We start from the raw sequence: 20,230 nt of genomic DNA, 5'->3' as shown, positions 1-20,230 counted from the left end.
ATTTGGACACTTTGGGCTATCAACACCTGTTGTCATGGACCTTTGCTATCATTTAAAGCCAGCAATGCAGAGCCATGCACAGTGGTTCAACCCTATCCCAACAGAAAGTGCAGCTTTTCCCTAGTTTGGGTATTTTTTAGACACTGGAACATTTCAGCAGGAGCTGGAAGACACGGTGGGCTGCCTCTACTATGGATGCAATAAGTCAGAGGTCACGCAGTGTGTAAAGTTTCCAAGTAAAGCTGAAGAACAAATCAAGAGGGGATTTAACTCTATTGCTACACATTACGGGTGTTTACCTATGCAAATTAGCAATACACAGTAAACATAACTACAGTAAAAATAAAAACTATTAGCAGAAAAATTACAGATAAAAAAATTATTTTAAATGTATCCTGCAGACCTGCAAGTGTTTATACTTTTGACTTAAGATAATTTTTTTTTTATCTGTGAAGCTTTGGCTATCCTGTAATAATAGGGGAACTTATTCATTTCATGATGTATTACATATAATATATAATTTAATATATAAGTGTTTTCCCTATCATTTTAAAATGACAAACACCAATAATGATTTGTTACTCTGTTTTTATACTTGGTGCTGCCTTCAGGGTCCGGTGAAACCTTTTCCAACTCATGTCTTTAATTACTAAACAAGCATTCAAAACCGTTTGAAAACACCAACAACAAAGTCTATTATTACGGTAATTAATTAGCACTGTCTGCTTAAATGTTTCCAACCAGGAACTTGTTTAGGGACAGGATTTACCGGATAAGCTTGCATTTGTGCAGTCTGAGGTGACGGAACACAGCAGACTTCTCACCTCCACATGGCTTCTCCTACAGATGTAAGTCCAGCACATAATCTTGTTTTCCGTCAATTGAAATGTATTAATTCGCTTTTTACTTGTACTTTTCTTCTCATAAAGCAAAACTGACACAATTAAAACGGTGTGATGTTATGACGACGTGACGCTTTTCACCTGTCCAGCGCGTGTCTCCTCGACCAATGGCGTCGCAGTTCAGAGGTCGGAGCGGAAGTTGTTGGCTGCTCCTGCCGCTGCAGCTAATGCTTGTAGCCATTAGCCGGCTAACAGGCTACCTGTCGCGTTTTTGGCTTTTTGTCACCGGGACTTAAAGAAATGAAACGTTTTGGGGTGTGCAAAAGATGAAGGCGGCACATTCAGGGGAATGATTTTCACGATTATTGCCTCTGAAAAAGAGGATAAGCACGAGCAAAAATAAACCCGGAAGTGCTGTTGAAGGTAACAGGCTTGCTATTGTAGCTTCCTTTATAGGCTAGAAGCAGCATGTTCTCTTCATTTCTAAAGAATAAATGAAATATTGCGACTGCCAACCTATTTAAATTGCGTTTTGTAATGAAATGACACCTTTTACGTCGATCTTTAAATATCAGAAGCGCTGTAGTTTCAATTACGTTACAGGTAATCAAAATAATCCTTTATTAAAGACATATAATGTGATAATTTAGACATCTCACACACATCAAAACTACATTTAGGTGTTTGTTCAGGGTAATGTGATATGATGGTTTGCGAATTAGTGATGTTGAAAGTAGGGATAAATGTAATAAATCTTGTTGAAGACTTGTATTAGCACAGACAAGTCAGGACTGTTTGATCACGTTTTACTTGTGGAATATATATATATATGTGTGTGTGTGGAATAGATCTGATTGCAGACTCAGCAACAGTTCATATAAACCTCTTAATTAAGTCTCTGCTGAAGTCTTGGTGTGTTTTTTTGTTTGGTTTTTAGGGCTGCTTCATATCTGAGTTTAAGTCCAGTTTCCTTCATATGTGTCTGTAAGGTATTCACAAAACAGAACCAGTTTTTATTCATATCAGTATTGCTGCAGATCTTTACATTCAGTTGGCATGTCTTTAGAACTGACATATTTTTCCCAATAAATATAAGTCTCACATCTTTGTGTATGCATGCAGACCATAACTGCTTACGCTTATATCCAAGCTTAAATGCAAGCACACATAAATGTGTTTACAAAGAAAAGGCAACCCTGTTATAATACACACAAAGTAAGTTTTAATTGTATAACAATACTAGTAAAAAAAATAAAAAATAAAAAAAAAAAGGGCAGGGGGCAGCATAGCAGTTTATTTATCTTATTTAGCATCACCTGGACTGACTCTTGCATATGCATTTATTGCATGCAGCACTAGATTCTTTACAGTATGATCACATCACCATCACTCTCTGAATGGCCACTGCTTTGTACTTGATCATGGGATCTTAATCAATCAATTAAAACTTTATTTGTAGAGCACTTTCACATACCTCAAAGTAACCAAAAGGCTGTACAGGTAAAATAAAATAAATCAACATTAAAAGCACTAAAATAAAGACAACAAAATAGTTAAAAAGACTAAATGAGACAGAAAAGACCTCGTGGTCCTGCTCTCCGGAGCTAAAGGCAAACATAAAAAGATGAGTTTTCAAAAGAGATTTAAAACCACTTAAAGTCCCAGCAGACCTCACCAAAAGAGGGAGACTGTTCCAGAGTTTGGGGACTACTGCAGAAAAGGCTCTGTCTCCATGAGTCGAGTCCTCGGGACGACTAGAAGCATCTGGTCTTCTGATCTAAGAGCTCTAATGGGACAATGATACCCGATCATTTAAACATTTAAAAGCCAAAAGTAAAACTTTAAAAACTACTCTAAATGAGACAGGCAGCCAGTGAAGAGATTGCAGCACGGGGGTAATGTGCTCATCTTAAATCTTTCTGTCTTTATGTTCCCACAGCTTCCAGCAGCCACGGACACAATGAGTGCCAAGTATGGCTTGGTGGGCTACAACAGCTCCCGGAAGCACATTTCCATCTCCATCCCTTCGTCCACAGAGGTGATGTCGCCTCACATAAAGTCTGTGGAGGAGCTGAAGGTTCTGGGGATCAACCTCACCAGCATGAGCGCCCCTACCCAGTTCTTCATCTGTGTGGCTGGAGTCTTCCTCTTTTACCTTATATATGGATACTTACAGGTAACACAGAAGAAACTAAGTCTTAGCATTGTTGCTGTTTATATTGAGCTTCTTTAGAATGTATTTCCTGTATTTTTCTCCACACAGGAGCTAATATTTTCTGTGGAAGGATTCAAACCGTTTGGTTGGTACCTCACTCTGGTCCAGTTTGGCTTCTACTCCTTGTTTGGACTGGTGGAGCTGCAGCTCACACAAGACAAACGCAGAAGGTACGGATGACTAAGATGACATGCTTCCCAGATGACAACCCTGCTTTCCTGACGTGCAGAATTTTGTCTTTCTTCTCATCTAGGATACCAGGGAAGACTTATATGATCATAGCCTTTCTTACAGTGGGCACAATGGGCCTGTCCAATACCTCTCTGGGTTACTTGAACTATCCCACACAAGTTATCTTCAAGTGCTGCAAACTCATTCCAGTCATGATTGGAGGAGTCTTTATACAAGGTCAGTTGTTTTCACAGATATATATAGTTATGAACCACTCCATGATCTACCATCTTTGAGAAATTTTGTCTTGGAATGCATTATGATTGAATTACTTGTAATTTACAGTGTGCAAAAAATCCAAAGTCACCTTTAATTTCAATGTGAAATATCATGACATCTAGACTTACCTGCAGCAGTGTACTGAAACGTGCAGAAACACAAGGAGAAAAAAATGGTATACAGTTCTGTCAAACTTAAAATTGAGTATTTTGTCTGAGTTGCTTTGTACTTCAACACAGCCTGTACCGTCTTAGAGAGGTTTCTTTACGTCATCTTCAGGGATGGTTCTCCAGACTTCTTCTTTGGACGTCGGCTGCCGTTTGTTTAAGATAATTCCACAGTGTTATGATAATGTTGAGCTCTCGTCTCTGGGGAGGATTCATTACTCCATCAAAGCCGTTGCCGCTGATTTTCAGTCCAGTTCTCGTATCATTTGGCACATCTCAGTTTTTCTCCCTGTTTTCCATCCTTAAGAATATTTTCTTCCATGCACACCACTCGGCAACAGTAGATGGATCAAATGATGGTGTAGATGCACCTGTCTGTCATGTTTTTGCTGGATTTGTTCCTACTTCTTAAGGACATCACTTTCAGATGCTACACACCAAGTTATCAGCTAGTAGCTCTTTGTGTCTACTTTCTGGCTGCCAAGCTGTTATCAGTTGGTGTTTTTGGTACGTGCAGCTAAAGAAATGGGAAAAAAACGTGACATGAGGATAGTAACTAAATGCCTAAAGATCCTGTCTGAAATGGCTTGTTTGCTAAGTTGTCTGTTATTTGTCATGTTCACCCCTTGAGTTTGGAACTTTTAATGCTTAAATGTTTCATAAGTGTGATTTAAGCAGCTTTACAAACCAAACACATTCTCTTGGAAATGGTTGTGCATCATGAACAGACTGTTAATAAGTGAACAAAGTCCAAGGACAAACTTTGAAAGACCTCAGAAAGCCTTTAGCGTTGAAAAACTTTCGCTTAGAAGCACTTCAGAAGATTACAGGAAAGCCTGGATGCTTGGAAGCAGCGCAGAAAGAAATTATTGTTAGTTTAAGACGTTTAGCGGCGCCGCATCTCTTCAAACAGTAACCGTGTCTGGATCATCAGCTGAATTTAGGATTGTAACATTGTTTTGTTCTTCCTGTCATCAATTAAACAAACTGGAGTTATAAATGCGATTTTCACCCATAATGTTCTGTATTTCTTTATTTGATTGCAGCTTTGCGGTAAACAATAACTTGTTGCATCACTTTTTAAAGTAGAACACATTTTCTTCCCACTCAGCCAGAATCAGCCCAGTCAGGTAGAGACGAGGTTACACTCTGCACCTCATCTCTGTCATCACAGGAGTCTTTTGAAGCGATGACCGCCTTTCAACTTTCAGCCCATCGTTTTTTTTATCCACTTCTGTTGTTTTCGGCCATCAGAGCGCAGTTGGCGGTTTCTCCGTGCTCCTGGTTCTGTCTGTCTTTTCATCCTCAAAACTGGTCCTCTCAAGGTTCTGTGTCCTGAATGTCAGACAAGTTTAGTTTTTTTTTTCACCCTCCTATCCTTTTTCCTCCATCTCTCCATCTTTGTGTGTGTGTGTGTGTGTGTATTAGTAGATGTAAGGACGATGGTCCCTCAAGGGTTGGAGTTGAAAACATTTGTTCACATAGAGTGCAAAGAGGAAAGAAAGTGGGAGAGGACGAAAGACGGATGGAGGATGGGAGGGTTTTTTTGGGGGGGGTTTCATCTGATGTGAGGCCCTTCAAAGGCGAGTGGGGGGAATCAAAGCCGACCACAGCCAACCTGATGCTGCATCCCCCTGTCAACCTTAAGGCATCCATCCATCAGTCTGTTTTCATCTTGTTGTTTCTCTTCCCCACTTTTTTTCGTTTTTTGTGCATTGTTTCATACAAGCAAACTTTGGATTGTAAGGAGTTCTGGTTGGTAAAAGTTGTACGAGTTTCGTTTTTTATTAAATCCAATGTCCGCTTGCTGTATTTATTACAGATGGGACCTTTTTCAGAGAGATCTTTAGTGAGTGGCGCTCTCCTCTTGTTTTGTCAGCGATGGTGAAAATGTCTGTGTTTGCATTGAAGGTAAACGCTATAATTTGGCCGATGTGTCTGCTGCTGTGTGCATGAGTCTGGGACTCATCTGGTTTACCCTCGCTGACAGCACAGTGGCGCCCAACTTCAACATCACAGGTAACTATTCCAAACGGGATGCACAGCTTTATTTTGATGACGCTTAATAAAAGAGGGATGTGAATGTTGTGACATCACACAGCGATGTGTTGGCTCCTCGAGTTCTACATCCCGACCTCTGTCCTGACATTTCTCACCATTTGCCACAGTTTCCATGCGTGGTCATTATGTGGTGTTTGGGTTAGATTTATGAGGAATAAATATCTAAAATTGTTTTATTATTAAAAAATGCATAGTTACAAAACAACTGGTGAAAAGTTGAAGGAAAAATGTCTAAATATTTTCACTGTATATTCATATAAGTTGATATAAGTCCATTTTGAGAAGTCAAGTCGTTAGGCAAAATTTCTCTTTGCAAACAAAAATAAAACTAAATACTGAAGTCAAAAACGTTGGTTTTTGTTTGTTTTCTTTGAAAGGATTTGCACTTGTTACCTCCTTGTGATTAACTCCTTTCTTTGGGGTCTAGGTTGGTTTTATTTCTGAAATGCAAAAGAAAAGTCAAACTTTAAGAGCTACATGAATTCATTCAGCTTCAAAGGTAGCAGAGTTTTCCTCAAGGAGGCTGTTTGTCCCAGAACCAAATAGCGACTCTTTACATCGGGTGCAGATACGACATCAGATGCATGTTGTTTGTGTTGATTAGAGATGTTACAAATGAATCTCTAATAGCTTCTTGTTACGTTCTGCACAAGTCTGTTACTGGTCCAGGTCCGTTAGAGGAACATGTAATACCTGCATGACTAAGGTCCTCCATGGCCAGAATTCAACATCCCTAGTCTAGATTACTAATTTGTAATCAGACTACTTTTTGTAACAACAGATGTCGCCCCCTACTGGGCAGTAGTATGAATGCAGGTTTCAGGCACTTTTCCATTGGCTTCACTTCTCAGATCCAGAGAGCACATCCGTCTTTCATCAGGAGTCAAAGATCACATTAAACATATTGTCTTATCTCAACAGTTTTGTCTTTTAGGGTTTGAGGATAAAAGAACATATATACACATAAAAGGAATATTTATATTTGTAAGGTGCAAGTTTTTTATTCCTTTAAAATGATGAAGACCAAAAGAAAACTGTCTTGTCTTTGTTGTGTAATTTTTCCGTTTGCGATCCACGTTTAGCCGGTGGTATTTATTTGTTTAGTAAAATGGTCAGGGAAGCATGTTTTCCACACTTAACACATGTTTTCTGTTGTATTTTTTCTGCACGTGCATGGTTATGTGGCACGCAGGTGTCCTCCTGATCTCGCTGGCGCTTTGTGCAGATGCTGCGATTGGGAACGTGCAGGAGAAAGCCATGAAGCTCCACAACGGCTCCAACTCTGAAATGGTAGTTGCCACATTAATACTCTTGGAAAATGACAAGTATGCATTAGGATTGGATGAGAAGATGGTCAGAGGACGTTTAAATACAGGATATATCGCTGTTTAAGTGTGTCTAAACCTTCATGATCCGTGTTTTGACTGGTCTTGTGGGTTTGTGTCGGCAGGTGCTGTACTCGTACTCTATCGGTTTCGTCTACATCCTCGCAGGCCTGCTCTGCGTGGGCGGGCTGGGTCCAGCAGTAGCATTCTGCTCTGAGGTGGATACGTCTTAAGAATACATGTCCTTGGCATTAATGTGGTTCATTAATGTGCTTGTGTGTATTTACTGCTGAATAATCAACGACAATGTCCACTGTCGGGATAAATGTGTAATTTAATACTCGCTGCTTTTTTTTTTTTATAACACAATTGAATAGCATGAAAAAGGCTGTTTTCATCGTTTATATTTCATTTTCTGCTTCCTTCCAGCATCCTGTGAAGACCTACGGTTATGCCTTCTTCTTCTCTCTTACGGGTTATTTTGGGATCTCCTTCGTGTTGGCCTTAATCAAGCTTTTCGGCGCCCTGGTTGCAGTGACAGGTCAGAGACGCAAGAGAAGATATTTTCTGTCCCGTCAGATGCTTTTTTTTTTGTTTTAATCTTCTGTACTAAAGATAGCACAGCTGTAAACAAACAAAAAGATTCAGTATAAAATAGTATGGACAAAGACGGTACAGTATGGTTAACTAATTCTTAGTTAAACATACTGTATATGCTTATACAGCAATAATTCAACTGCCTTAATTCTTAAGGCAGTTGAATTAATATAAATTATAAATAAAGACAGAATGCAAATGTCATGAATCAGTTTCTCACAAAGTATTTTTAAACAAAACAAATGTTGAGAGATTTTTTTTTTTTTTTTTTTTTTTTTTTAACTTTTCCGTGAAACATATGAGGGCTTCTTGAATTTGATGGCAGCAAATGTACAAGTTTTTATATTCCATATTTCTATTAACAGCCTGCAAACATCTGGAACTGAAGATGGCAGCTGCAGAGCTTTGGGAAAACAACTGTTATATAAGAGTCCAGGGTTTTCTTTGGTGTGTTTTGTGTTTTATGGTGCGTTGAACATTTTAAACTGCTTTATCACCCAGTCTCTCGTCCTACAAAGCCTTGCTGGTGTGAGCGAGAATTAACATTGTTTCTTCTCTTCTCTTCTTCTTCAAGTTTCTCACATTACGTTAGTCCATTTTAAATGCTGAGCATTATGTCTGGATCATGTTCCGGTTCTGCTTTTTCTTTACACGATGGAGCTTTAACCTCTTCCACTACAAGGAACTTTTGCTTGAGAATGACATACACAAATACAATGGCACATTTCTCTGTGATTATACACTCTACATAAACTATCTTGGTATCAAATTAAAGCTAACACTACTGGGGTTTTATCTGCAGTGAAATCATCACCACAGATGTTACTATGTTAATGTAATTGAAGATGGAACAATTTGGAGAAAATTGGAGAAAATTTTCAGATTTTTTTTCTCCTCGCCTAAATATTTTTTGCATTTCAAAGTAAATAAAAGCTTTTTAAAAAATGCTACTGTAGATAAAAAACACCCAGAAAACCACGCCTCAACATGTGGACAGTACCTGTGCAAAGGTTCATGCAGCTGAAGCAAAGCACAACAAAGTTACAGGGATTTTAGTAAAGAGGCGTTTTCAGTTTGGCAATTGGCATTTGTTGATGTCACGGTGAACTGTGTTCTTTCTGGAAGTGTTCCTGAACACCCAGCAGAGATTATTTCCTCAGATTCTCACATTTTCATCACGTTTAAAACGTAAAGCAATTAAAAACCATTCATTTTTATATTCCTCCGTGTCTTAAAGGGACTGTTGGTTGCTAAACATGTTAACTCCTGAAAGACTCTGCCTCTCTGAGGTGCTCTTTCATTCCCAGATCTGTTGTCATTTACTCTGATCAGCTTCAGCACGCTCCTCCAGCAGTTTTGTTCTGTCACCAGATACGTTTCTATTTTGTTCTTACAGCTCCAGCTTCGATTTGAAGCTCACTGCTGCCATCAAACTAAGCTTATGTTTTTAATAAAAGAGTTAAACGACTCAACATTTGATATTTTGTCTATAGTGAGTAAACTATCTGCTTTTGAGCCCTGCAGATAACAGCATCTGTTCTGATCAGCCGTTTACTGTCCCTGCCTTTTGGGAATGTGACTGTGCGCTCGAACAAAGCAACATAAAAAGTAACTCGCACTGAGTGTGTGTAAACGTGTTGATTCTCTTGCAGTGACCACTGGGAGGAAGGCCATGACCATCGTACTTTCCTTTATGTTCTTCGCAAAGCCTTTCACTTTTCAGTAAGTACCGCCACCTTTCCACTTTGAACACTTTTCTCTTAGTTTACAGCCGGTCCAAAGTGTGACCACTGGCCTCTCCTTTGACTGGTAAAACTTGATCCGGCTTCCCTGGCTTTCATCTCCTCAGTCCGCTCTCACACCCTGACTCTTTCTGCTGCTCTTTCTCCCCTTCCTCCACTCTTTCTTCTCCCACTGATTTGCCCTCCAACGCCGCTGTGCTGTCAGCCGGGACTCGTTTTCAGAGCACCTCTCTAACTCCGTTTCTCCATCCTGACTTCTGACACGCAAGCATGTATATCTTTGCTATAGTTTGTGTATTCTGGCCAAATTCATCCTCCCTCCAGCTGCCGCGCGCCCTGCTCCATGTCTGCACTCAGTCTCTTTGATGGCTTCGGTTAACATTGACTTTTTTAAAAGTGTGCTGATAGAAACTCAACAAGTTAGTTGTAATTTGTGTGTGAATATGAAGTTAAAATCAATCTGTGCTTGTTTAGTGGTGCGGCAGCACTAATCAGGCTCATTCACAGCTAACTGAACAAGTGAAACTAGATTCACTTCAGCTGGAAACGTAAAAAAAAAAAACCAACTTAAGCATTTTTTTAATTATATTATATTATATAGTATTATATTATTATATTATTTTTCTAATATACTTTAAAGATAGAATTTTTCCTGCACACAAAGTTTTCCTTATTAAATCCTGTTTGTATCTTAAAGTTTAACAAACGCGCTGCTCTTTTATCCTTTCACTTGTAATGTTTTTATTTGCATTTTAAGTCTATCTGTGCTGAATATTGACCGAACTGGAGCGTTGCTGCACCTCTACCTGCAGGCAAACAGCAGATACGCACATGCACGACACTGCAACCCCGCAAGCAGAAACTCCACAGGCCATCTTAAAACAGGAAATCTAATAGAAAACTTATAAACCGCTCCGCATTACCATCCTGTTTCGCTTTCCTTTTCTTAATACTGAGTTTATATTCTCACATTAGCCGTAACGAGCTTTTTCCCTGTTATCTAACCGTTCCAATTTGCCTTTTTATCAGGTACATCTGGGGCGGCCTTCTGGTGCTCCTCGGCATCTTTCTGAATGTTTACAGTAAAAACAAAGACAAAATGAAGCTCCCTTCAGTCAAGGACCTCAGGAGCTGGCTGCTAATGGGAAAGAAAGTCCGACTTCTTTCGCAGAACGTTTAGGAGGCGCCTCAGAACGGAAATCCTGCACAGGCAGGCTGCTTCAGTCTGCTGCTCCAGGTGTAATGTCGGCCCACGCTCTTGGGGGGGGGGGGCCGCATCGCCGCCAATATTGAGCCAAGGATGGGGATACAGGGTTTGACCTCCAGTCAGCGACGAGGGAGTCGACAGATTTCATCCGTATTCCCCAGCATGTTGCTGGTTAAAATGAAAGAAATGTACCTGCAGTAAACCGAAGGAAGTGTAAAAATGTTTTGTTTTTGTTTTTTTTAAATGAGGGGGAGGGATATCAGCGCCTAGTGGGACCTCATAAAGCAGTGCTTTAGAGCCCCACAGAAACATTCCCAACGTGGAGTCCAACGCTGAGGACGACTTAAGACTCTCTGAAGGGAAGCCAGTTGTTTAGCGAACCAAATTGCACACTTTTGCACTGGAATTAACTGAAACACTTAAACCCTTGACTGGTTGGAAAAGAGAGAAGAAGAAAAGAAGAAGAAATCAAGTGTCGGAAAGCAAAAGCACAGAGAGACGAGCTGACGTGCGTCGTGTCAGGAGTGATCGGCGTCCATCCTTATGAAAGAATACATTTTGGTAAAAAGCCTATTTGCCCCCGCATGTGCCAGAAAGATGGATCAGAATGGTCTTTTATATAATTCTTGTCTTTATAAAAGTGGCTTTCATAGTTTCATTGTGATTTATATCAGTTTACTCACAGAAAACGTGTTTTTTTTCGTGGCGATGTGATGAAAAGGAAAAGACTCATTTGCTCCTCTGTACATCAACAATGTCAACGAACCATAATCTGGGTGAAAGGGTGAAGCTCTTTTTACAATAAAATATGTATTTAGTAATTACAGTGTTTGTGTGAGTTTGGTTCGTCAGCCAACCCTTCACTCGCTCCTCTCACTCCACTTGAGAGAAGAGTTGAAATGTTGCCAAAAATCTATCTGTGTGTGTGTTTATCCATCCAGTGGCCTCGGGCATCTTTCATTAGGAGTCCGGAAAAAATAGTGCTGCTAGACAGAAAATAAACAGCGGTCTTAACTGTGCATGAGCTCTCCTTTTCATTTGAAGCTTTAATTTTCCTGTGTGTCAATCAGAGAAATGCCAGTTCAGTCCCAGACCTGCACTGGTTCTCGCAAACCGCTGTCTCTTTGTGTCTTGGATTAATCTAAAAGGCCAAACGCTTTCTTTCCTCTGTTGGCTTTTGAGTTTCTGTCAGTGATGCGTTTATGTTATTGTGTCACAGTAGGTGATTCGGAGTCCTGCTTTTACTCTAAATGTTATGGTGCGTCTGGTTTCAATCCCAATGCGCAATCCATTGCATCGACGGTCATTACCTCAGAGATGTCTGCTTGTCCAGTCCCATCTGCTGCTTTTTGTTCGCAAAAGCAGAGATTTTTTTTTTATAATCCAAAGCATCATATGATGGAAACACTGGTGGATAATCACGTCTGGTATTGTTCAAATGATGGGTTTTATTTATTAAAAGGCTCAGAGAGGCTGAACTCTGATATCTGAAGAGGTGCGTGAAGTCTTATTGCAACAGAAGCTGGAGAAGCGACGTGTTTGCAAGGTCTTTTGTCCTTGGTTTTCATTTCGTGCACAGCCACGAGTTTGTCAGCGCCACGCTGTGAAGTGGCAGAAGACGCGGCAGCGCAGCAGGAGACGGGCTCAGAGCGTTTCTCCATGTGATCCTAATAGAAGCCTCCATATTACAGTCTCCCTTCCAAGCTGGAAACCCAAAGCTGGGCCAATTAGTAATTTGGTATTTCATAACATTTGGCAGCTTGTGTGCGACGACAAACTGACAAAGATCCTTTCTCCTTCAGGGGAACCGCTTTGGCACTTCAACACACACACTAACACACACAAAAGACATGAAGTTTTTCTTCCCCAGCTCGACGCCACAGATTGCGAAGATGTAACTCGATTGAAAAAGAGCAACTTTGGATGTTTTAGTGTTTAGCTGTGGAGTTGGGTTTCACACCGACACGAAATGGCAAAAGAAAAACTAGAGAAATATTTAGTCCTGGTTGCCTTTTCCTGTGCTTAAGTTCTGTTTTTGTATGATTGATGAGGAGAGAAAGAGTCCATTAGAGGTGGAGAGGTCACACTGCTCTACTAAAAACATTAGTTTGCCATTACACACACTTGATGTGCGGCGTGCAATACTGCTTCATCGCTATGGGAACAGCTATTCTCTTTCAGCTCCCTGAAAGGTCATTATGGGATGGGAAAGCCCAGTTGACCCGAGGCAAAGTACATCATTTGTCTTTTAGCACCAGGAGAAGGCACCTAACAAAGCAGACTGACCCCTGTTAGAACACGGAGATTTTCGGCCATTTTTCAGAGCCACAAAGGAATTTACTTCCACTGTTTGTTTTTATTGTTCAGCACAAACATATTTCTCCATTATCTCATTTATTTGAAGTTCTCTGGAATTATTTAAAGGACCTATAAAAGAAATTGAAGAAATTTACAAGCAATTTTTACCTAATTCAGGCTTTCTCTTGAGGCTGAGCTCTTCTATCCTTCATCTTCCTTCAAATCTACCCATCATTTTCCCAACACACACACACACACACCTGCTAACCTAGGCCATCCAACCTCTGGTCTCATTCGGTTTGTAGTTCAGGCTAATAAATAATGGGAGGTGTCCTGAGCTCATCATTCCAGCAAATAGGCTGCTATATAATATGCGGTTCACTTCAGATAGGTTGCCATATAATATGTGGTCAGGCCTCGGACGGCCGCAGCGGGGGAGGGCTGGCAGCCCATTTATTATGGGCGCAATCGGTTCAGTGGGGGCGGCGAGGCGGGGAGGTGAGGGATGTGCAGTCGCTCTTGGAAATGCTGGCTCTTATTCTCACACCTGCACATGTGCAGACTCTGTCATACACAGTCAAGCTGGAGATTTACCGCATGGCGTTTCTAACATACTAATGTCTGATGGCATTTAAAAATAGGATTTGGGATTTTTGAAAAGAAATGAATACATTTTTCTTACACCTTTTTATGAAGCAGTTTCATTCACTATTGTTTACAACAGCTTGATATTCTCCCTGCACGTGATTTGTCGTCATGATTTGGGTTGAAAGTTTTGCCAACTTCACTGCATTTAAAGCTGCAACTGCAGTAAAAATATATGCCTTTGATTATAAATTATTATAATGGCTGCTGCACTGGCAGACTCACATGTCTCCTCCAACACTGTTGTTGTGTTTTATGTCCGGTAGGACAGATGGGGGAGGACTGTAAGTCATTCCCAATGTAAGGAAATGTATTTCGTCTCTTTTTTTTTTCTGATTGATGAGGTAATCACCTCAGTAGTGACCAAACTTTGTTCATGTCTCATTAACTACACAAAACTGAAGAGTTTCCCTGTCAAGTGGAAATGTGAGTGAAATTATAGTATAAGGCAAGATGTAAGCCAAAGGAGAACAGTTTGCATGCAGAGGGTTCTTGTCTTGTAAAACATACAAGATATTGCCCCATTTTCTTGCATTATTCCCCAAAATCGTGCAGTATTGCTTCATATTGACCTGATAAATTGACCATGTCCTCTTCACCATTTCGCCACCAGCAGCCTGGTGGAGGTGAAATGGAGACATCAGAGACGCTTTTCCATCTGCTGTTGTCCAGAGTTGGTGATTCTGCGTGAATTGTAGCTTCAGTTTCCTGTTTATAGCTGACAGGAGCGCCACCGTCATGGTCCAGTGTTGCATTGTGCATATTTTACTCTTTTTCAGACTATTCTCTGTAAACCTAAAAGATGGTTGTGTGTGAGAATTCCAGTAAATCAGCACTTTCTGAAATCCACATTTTATGTCTCTTAATGATGCTTTTTGTAAACTTAAACTCGCCTGCGTGCATAAATGTGTTAGGTTGCTGCCATGTGATGGTACGATTAGCGATGTGTGTTAACAAGCAATTACCACGATACAAACTAAGTTTAAAAACGTGATTGTGGAACAAGACTATCTATCCATCCTTCCCTTTTTCCCCCTCACTCTCCCACAGCTGCCTTCCTCCACACCTCGCCCTCCTCCTGCCTCAGACTCATTACACCCCACCCACCCGTACCTCAGGTTCTGCGAGAAGCTCTCCTCATATAATACGATGGCCATCTGCTAGGCTGAGCCCCGCTTCCCAAAAAGCCCCGGGGCTAGATGTTTATCTGTCGTTCCCTCCCATATCAAACTCCTTTAAGGATGCAAAACATATCAGCAATCATCGCAGCTACAATTAGCACAGGTGCTGCTGAGCTGTAAAGTGATCGGGAGAAATGGGAGGAAACATAATTGAAGTGGATTAGAGCGAAGAAGTGGGAGGGAAAAAACTGCTGTTTGAAATTCACTGTGCTGTGATTAAAACCGGAGCATTACGGCGGTGGAGGTCCTGGCAAGGAGTTTGGGTTTTTAACAGCTGTCTAGTGTTGTTTTTTTGCTTTTTTAAGCCTTCTGTTCATCAAATGTAGTCAATATGGAGTTGGAAAGCGCGGTTGTCAGATTGTTGTGTTATGGAAATTGCGTGTATTTTGCAGCTTCGCCTGAGCAGCCGTGCAGCCTCCGTGTGGGTTTCACATGACAAACGAAGCCTTCTTGTTGCCATGGCTGACAACATGGCAGCAAACATTAGTGCAAACACATGCAAACATGCAGAGACTCGCACCCTCGCGCAAACACCATTTTTGTTGCTGGAGCTGGGGTTAAAATATTCCGCAGCAGTCACTCATGAAGAGAAATTCTTAATAATAAATATCCAGCCAATAATGAATGTGCTGCTGGCTGCAGTTGTCTTGGGGGCATGATATCTAATTTCCTCCCAATGTTTCATATCCCTACTCCTGCATGTCGACATAGTCCATCATTACACCCCGATGCAGGTTCCTATCACTTTTATTTATTTTTCAAATCAATATATAAATCAAAGTCTGGACAGATGAGATCCAATAAATTACTGAGTGCTGGACAAATACAGAATGTTAACTGTGTACCAGGAGAGGAGATTCCCATGGGTGCCCCCCCTCCCCGAGTCTGTGTGCTAAAGCAAAATCTACTAAATGTCATCCTAAATCACAGCAAACTTGAATATTACCCAGTGCCGTTTTTAATACAAGTGGAAAAACTCCAAGATTTTGATATGAATACAGTTTGTAAAACTTCTTACGCTCCTGATGATGAGCTTTCCTTTTTTTTCTTTTCGTGTCTTATTGAGTTAGAACTTTTGCTTTTTATTGAAAATGATCAAGAACGAGTCAAGCAAGTCACGCACAATGTGCCCCTCATGCTTTCGCAAGAGATATTGAAGTTTTTCTTCTTATGAAGGAGTGGTGCCATTCTGCATCCCTTCCCTCCAGACTTCCATGCAGATTGAACTGGAGGATGCAAAGTGGATCAGCAGAGCAATGATCCTATGTAGACCAGTCACTGTGTGAGTCACCCCTCTTCTGTTCCAAGATCAGCCACATGGAAAAAAATAGAAGACTCAGTATAAGATATGAATGAGGAGGTGGGGGGGGGTATGTGGCTGCTGAACCTGGTGAAATAGAGCACAGGCAGTGGAGGAAACTCAGAAGCCTTGTAAACCTGCAGCTGCCAGACTGAATCCTCACTGAGGGCTCACATAGGTGCAGGGGGGCCGACCAGTCAGCTTGGGCTTCGACTTCTAGCATGAAGGGTGGGGTTTGCAGGATGCACACACACACACACACACACAAACTCAGAGCTTTACCTGAGTGCAGCAATCATCGCTATCAGCAGGGAATATGCTACCATCAGGCCCCATAACATCAGAGAGCACCTTGGCACTGACACCACATGACATGCATATGTGCGGAGGCAGCGTGAGACGATGCCAGGCCAGGCAGCAGCAGGGGTTTGAGGGAGATTCCCACTGACAGTGGTCCAAAGGGGGAGGGAGAGGGAGGTAAACCCACTGCCATCATGGTAGGAACACAAAGACAGAGGCAGAGCCAGGTTAGTGGAATGAGAGGAATGATGGTGATGCTGCGATGGGGCTCTTATTATCAGAGAAAGTCTAACGCAGTCTATCTTCTCAATGCGTGTCGGCGAGGGTCGGTGTCCTGCAGGCTTTCCAAGTGTCCCCCGCTGGAACACACCTGACTCAGACTCAGACAAGCTCTGCACATGTCAGCCAAACACACACCAATTTGAATCAAGTGCTGCAGCAAAGACACTTAGAAAAGCCTGCAGGACACACACCGGCCCCTGAGGGACCAGGATCCCTGATCTAACAGTTTCACAAATATTATCATGTTTGGTTGTTAATCTGGTGTGTTTTTCTTGCTTCCTGGTCAGAAGCAGGATAAACCCTTAACATGTCACCATCAGTGGACAAAACAGGCGACCGCTGAAGCTTACTCTCCGCGCTACAGTGGATGAAAGGAAACACGCAGAGAAAACCCACAAAGGCAACCTGGATAACACGCAAACGCCACACAAAAGGCCATGTCAGCTTTGAGGCTGACCACCTGATGCCCGCATCAGGATGCAAAAGCTGAAGGTTTGCTACAGAATCAAAGACGAGCTAAATGTTAAGGACACTGGAAAGATGAACTAGCTCCTCATGCTAAGTGTTTTTATCCTTTTGGCTCTGAAAATAAAAGGAGACAAAAAAATGTCATCATTTAAGACACTTGTTTTAGTATTTAGATATATGAAGTGACAACCAATCAAATCACTCCAACCTGATACAACTCTGTTACCTGATTTGGGGTTGCAAGGTCCCAAAATATGTCATTTTATCATTTATGTCTTCATCTCCACCTACATCCTGACATCCAGCTGCGTTTGCTGCACCGTCTCAGAGGCGGGAATCCTTAACTTTTCCCCTCAGTAGTTACATAGTTGACTTCATTTCAGACAGAAATTGGCTTATAATGCTCATTGCTTTGTTGGATGGTTTAAATCCCAATCTGTCATCTTTTTAGTCCCAGTTTGAGTTTCAGTTCCCCAGTGAATTCCTTTTTCATTAAAATGCAGGATAAACAGCAGAACCTGCTCATCAGTGAAAGGTTGTCCACATCAGCAGCATTTCTTAGCATTAATGCTTAAAACATTGAGGCCTGCAGTGGCGTGCAGTGTTTACTCAGGTTACACATAAATGATCAAATTATGATGCATCTGCTATCCTGCAGCTAGCCTTTATGTTCCATTCATAGTATCTGATCAATCTGAACCAATCCAAAAGGGAGATTTAAGTACTTTATAATAAAACTTTGACGAGGGTCAAAGCCTCAGACTGCAACCAGGTCGCAACTGGTTCTGGCCTGTGGCCCTTTGCTACATTTCACCCCCCTCTCCTTTCTCTTTTTGCCCAAACAACTGCCTAAACATAGCATTTAAAATGTTAAAACAAAACTTCAAGCATTGTAGATGTCCATCAGTTCGGTGTGTGATGGTGCAGCTTCGGTGTGCAGTGTGTGCTAGACTGAGCCCAGTTTCATTGTTGCAATTCCTTTTATATTTAGGAGGATTCAGGGATTGTAAGGTCTAGTTTGAATTCAAACTTACATTTGTATGATGGCACAAAGTAGTAGGATCAATCACAGAGAAGCATGACTGTGAAAGAGAAAGGAGGTGGAGTCACAACTGACTCCACCCTCTAATAATGACATTAATAGTGAGTTAGATTCATACTGTGCTTTACTTCTGACAACGCTCAAAGTACTTACAGTGGATTCATTAATCATCCACTCTTCATTCAAAGTTGCAGACAAGCCTGACAGACAACTGGGTGCATGGGATTCAAACCAGCAACCTTCCATCATTAGACAACCTTGAGTCGCTGCCGCTTCCATACGAGTTGCAATGAACAAAGTTATAAAAACATGGTTTAAAAGGAGCTCTTTCACTGTATTCCTGTAGTATTTTAACAAAGCAGAATGTTGCGTCAACTAAAAATAATCAATATATTCATCACAGACTGTATATAGAGATGGAAGGAGCCTCCGTTACGTCATCCATAGGCTTCTGAAGAGCTGAATTGAAGCTCGGTGGGCGGTTCCTACAATCACCATCTTGGCAGGGGCATGCGCGTCGTCTCACCCGGAACATATATGAGCAAAGAGGTGGAGCTGAGAGGGGGCTGTGAGCCTCATGGTGGATGATTGACATTGAGTGAACTCCGAGCTGCCTGTAGCTAAGAGCTAACCGAGCTAACCCGGAGCTAACAGGAGCTAACCAGCTAACGGAGGTAAACGGGCTAAAGCTAAATCATGTTGTTAACTGGCTAAAAACCGCAGTTGTTCAACGTTCTTCTGACTTGAAGCAGGAAATCGGGTTCCTGTCAATCAAAAGGACATGGCCTTAAATGTGCTGAATTTTGAGATTATGTTACTTTTAAATGGGCAAGTTAGAAAAAGTTTCACTTCCACCACAGTTGTCATGAAGGTAAACCTGACCTATAAACCCAAAATGGATTTTTGAACCAGGCTGCCGTGAAATTTCTGCCGTGAAATTGGGTTTTTTTAACATGGGAGTCTATAATTTGCTCTGTTTTGGAGCCAGCCCCTAGTGGATGAAGGGGGAACTGCAGTTTTATGCACTTCCTCATAGGCTTCACTTTTTTACTGCTGAAGGTTCCGTCCATCTTTCATATACAGTCTATGATATTCACAGTCATTAGCAAGGCCGGATTATCCAATAGTCATTATGGAGCCCACACCCACGTAGGACCCACGTAGGGCATACTCCAGCAGTTTGGACATGAAACAAAATGTACATAAAAGCTACATAGTTACACAGCAGTATCTGGTGTATTGCTATTGGTACCTCTGGCTGAGAGATGTTAGAAATGTCTTTTTCAAGGTATCATTCACAATTTTCAAAATTTTGCAGTGGGGAAGGGGGCCCCTGGAACACTCTGGGCTCTGGAGCCTGTGCCTTTTTAATCCGGCCCTGTTCATTAGACTCTGTTTGGTAAAAAAAAAATAATAAAAATGGATGGATGGGTGTATCGATTCCTTTATGTACAATGCTTTTTCCTGTACACATTTTGTTCATTTAGCGATTTAGGTTTAGCTGAAAAGATTCATTTTTAAGTGGCAGAACAATATTTTCTGTCAAACATGATCAAACAGGGTACCAAACCTCCAACCATGCAATGGTTCGAAACAACTACATGCATTGTCTTCTTCTGCTACACTGGGAAAAAAAAGGTCTCATTTAAAAACAATAGCAGGCAGAAGGCTTTTCTAATATGCTGCATATAACGAATAAATAATCCAGTTGTCTGCAGTGCCCAATGCAAAGCAATTTAACGCATCAGCGGCAGCTGCCTATTAATTTCCTGTAGAAGGAGAGCGAGGGGAGCCTGGAAGCACTGATTGGAGGGACAACACAGCCACATCATGTATCACTTCGCAGACAAACAAGAAACATGCATGCAAATAAATGGATGTCATAATTGTAGTCATGCTGCCGTTCCCCACAATGTCAGCAGCTGAATGGGTGCAAGGTGGCACTATATGTCCAATGATAGTGAATTAATAAGGGAAGTCCTCCGATAGAGGGAGGCCCATATGTGAAGCTTTTCCTTAGGGTGTTCCATCAGTAATAGGCCCCCCCAGGCAAGCCAGCGTTGCTTTTTATGCATTCATTGCAAAACTCTGTCCACATTAATTAGGTA

General features: G+C 41.4%; 1 protein-coding gene across 1 annotated transcript; it reads left to right on the top strand.

The window, feature by feature from the left end:
- The first annotated feature begins 1,129 nt into the window (after window positions 1-1,129).
- slc35b3 (solute carrier family 35 member B3) lies at window positions 1,130-11,263 on the top strand. Its single transcript, XM_079260157.1, has 10 exons — window positions 1,130-1,265; window positions 2,782-3,018; window positions 3,106-3,227; window positions 3,311-3,465; window positions 5,586-5,693; window positions 6,928-7,025; window positions 7,186-7,278; window positions 7,490-7,601; window positions 9,310-9,379; window positions 10,429-11,263. The coding sequence occupies exons 2-10, from the start codon at window positions 2,803-2,805 to the stop codon at window positions 10,577-10,579; spliced, it is 1,125 nt and encodes a 374-aa protein (XP_079116283.1). The 5' UTR covers window positions 1,130-1,265; window positions 2,782-2,802; the 3' UTR covers window positions 10,580-11,263.
- The last annotated feature ends 8,967 nt before the right edge of the window (window positions 11,264-20,230 follow it).

This window comes from Telmatherina bonti (assembly GCF_933228915.1).
Source record: "Telmatherina bonti genome assembly, chromosome: 20".
NCBI classification, from domain to species: domain Eukaryota; kingdom Metazoa; phylum Chordata; class Actinopteri; order Atheriniformes; family Telmatherinidae; genus Telmatherina; species Telmatherina bonti.
This window is presented reverse-complemented; position numbering and strand designations above follow the sequence as displayed.

Excerpts from the sequence above, each read along its gene's own strand:
- slc35b3 (XM_079260157.1), top strand. The coding sequence starts at position 2,803 with ATGAGTGCCAAGTATGGCTTGGTGGGCTACAACAGCTCCCGGAAGCAC. Across the intron at positions 3,228-3,310 it reads ACACAAGACAAACGCAGAAG|GATACCAGGGAAGACTTATA; the intron begins GTACGGATGACT and ends CTTCTCATCTAG. Across the intron at positions 7,279-7,489 it reads CAGTAGCATTCTGCTCTGAG|CATCCTGTGAAGACCTACGG; the intron begins GTGGATACGTCT and ends GCTTCCTTCCAG.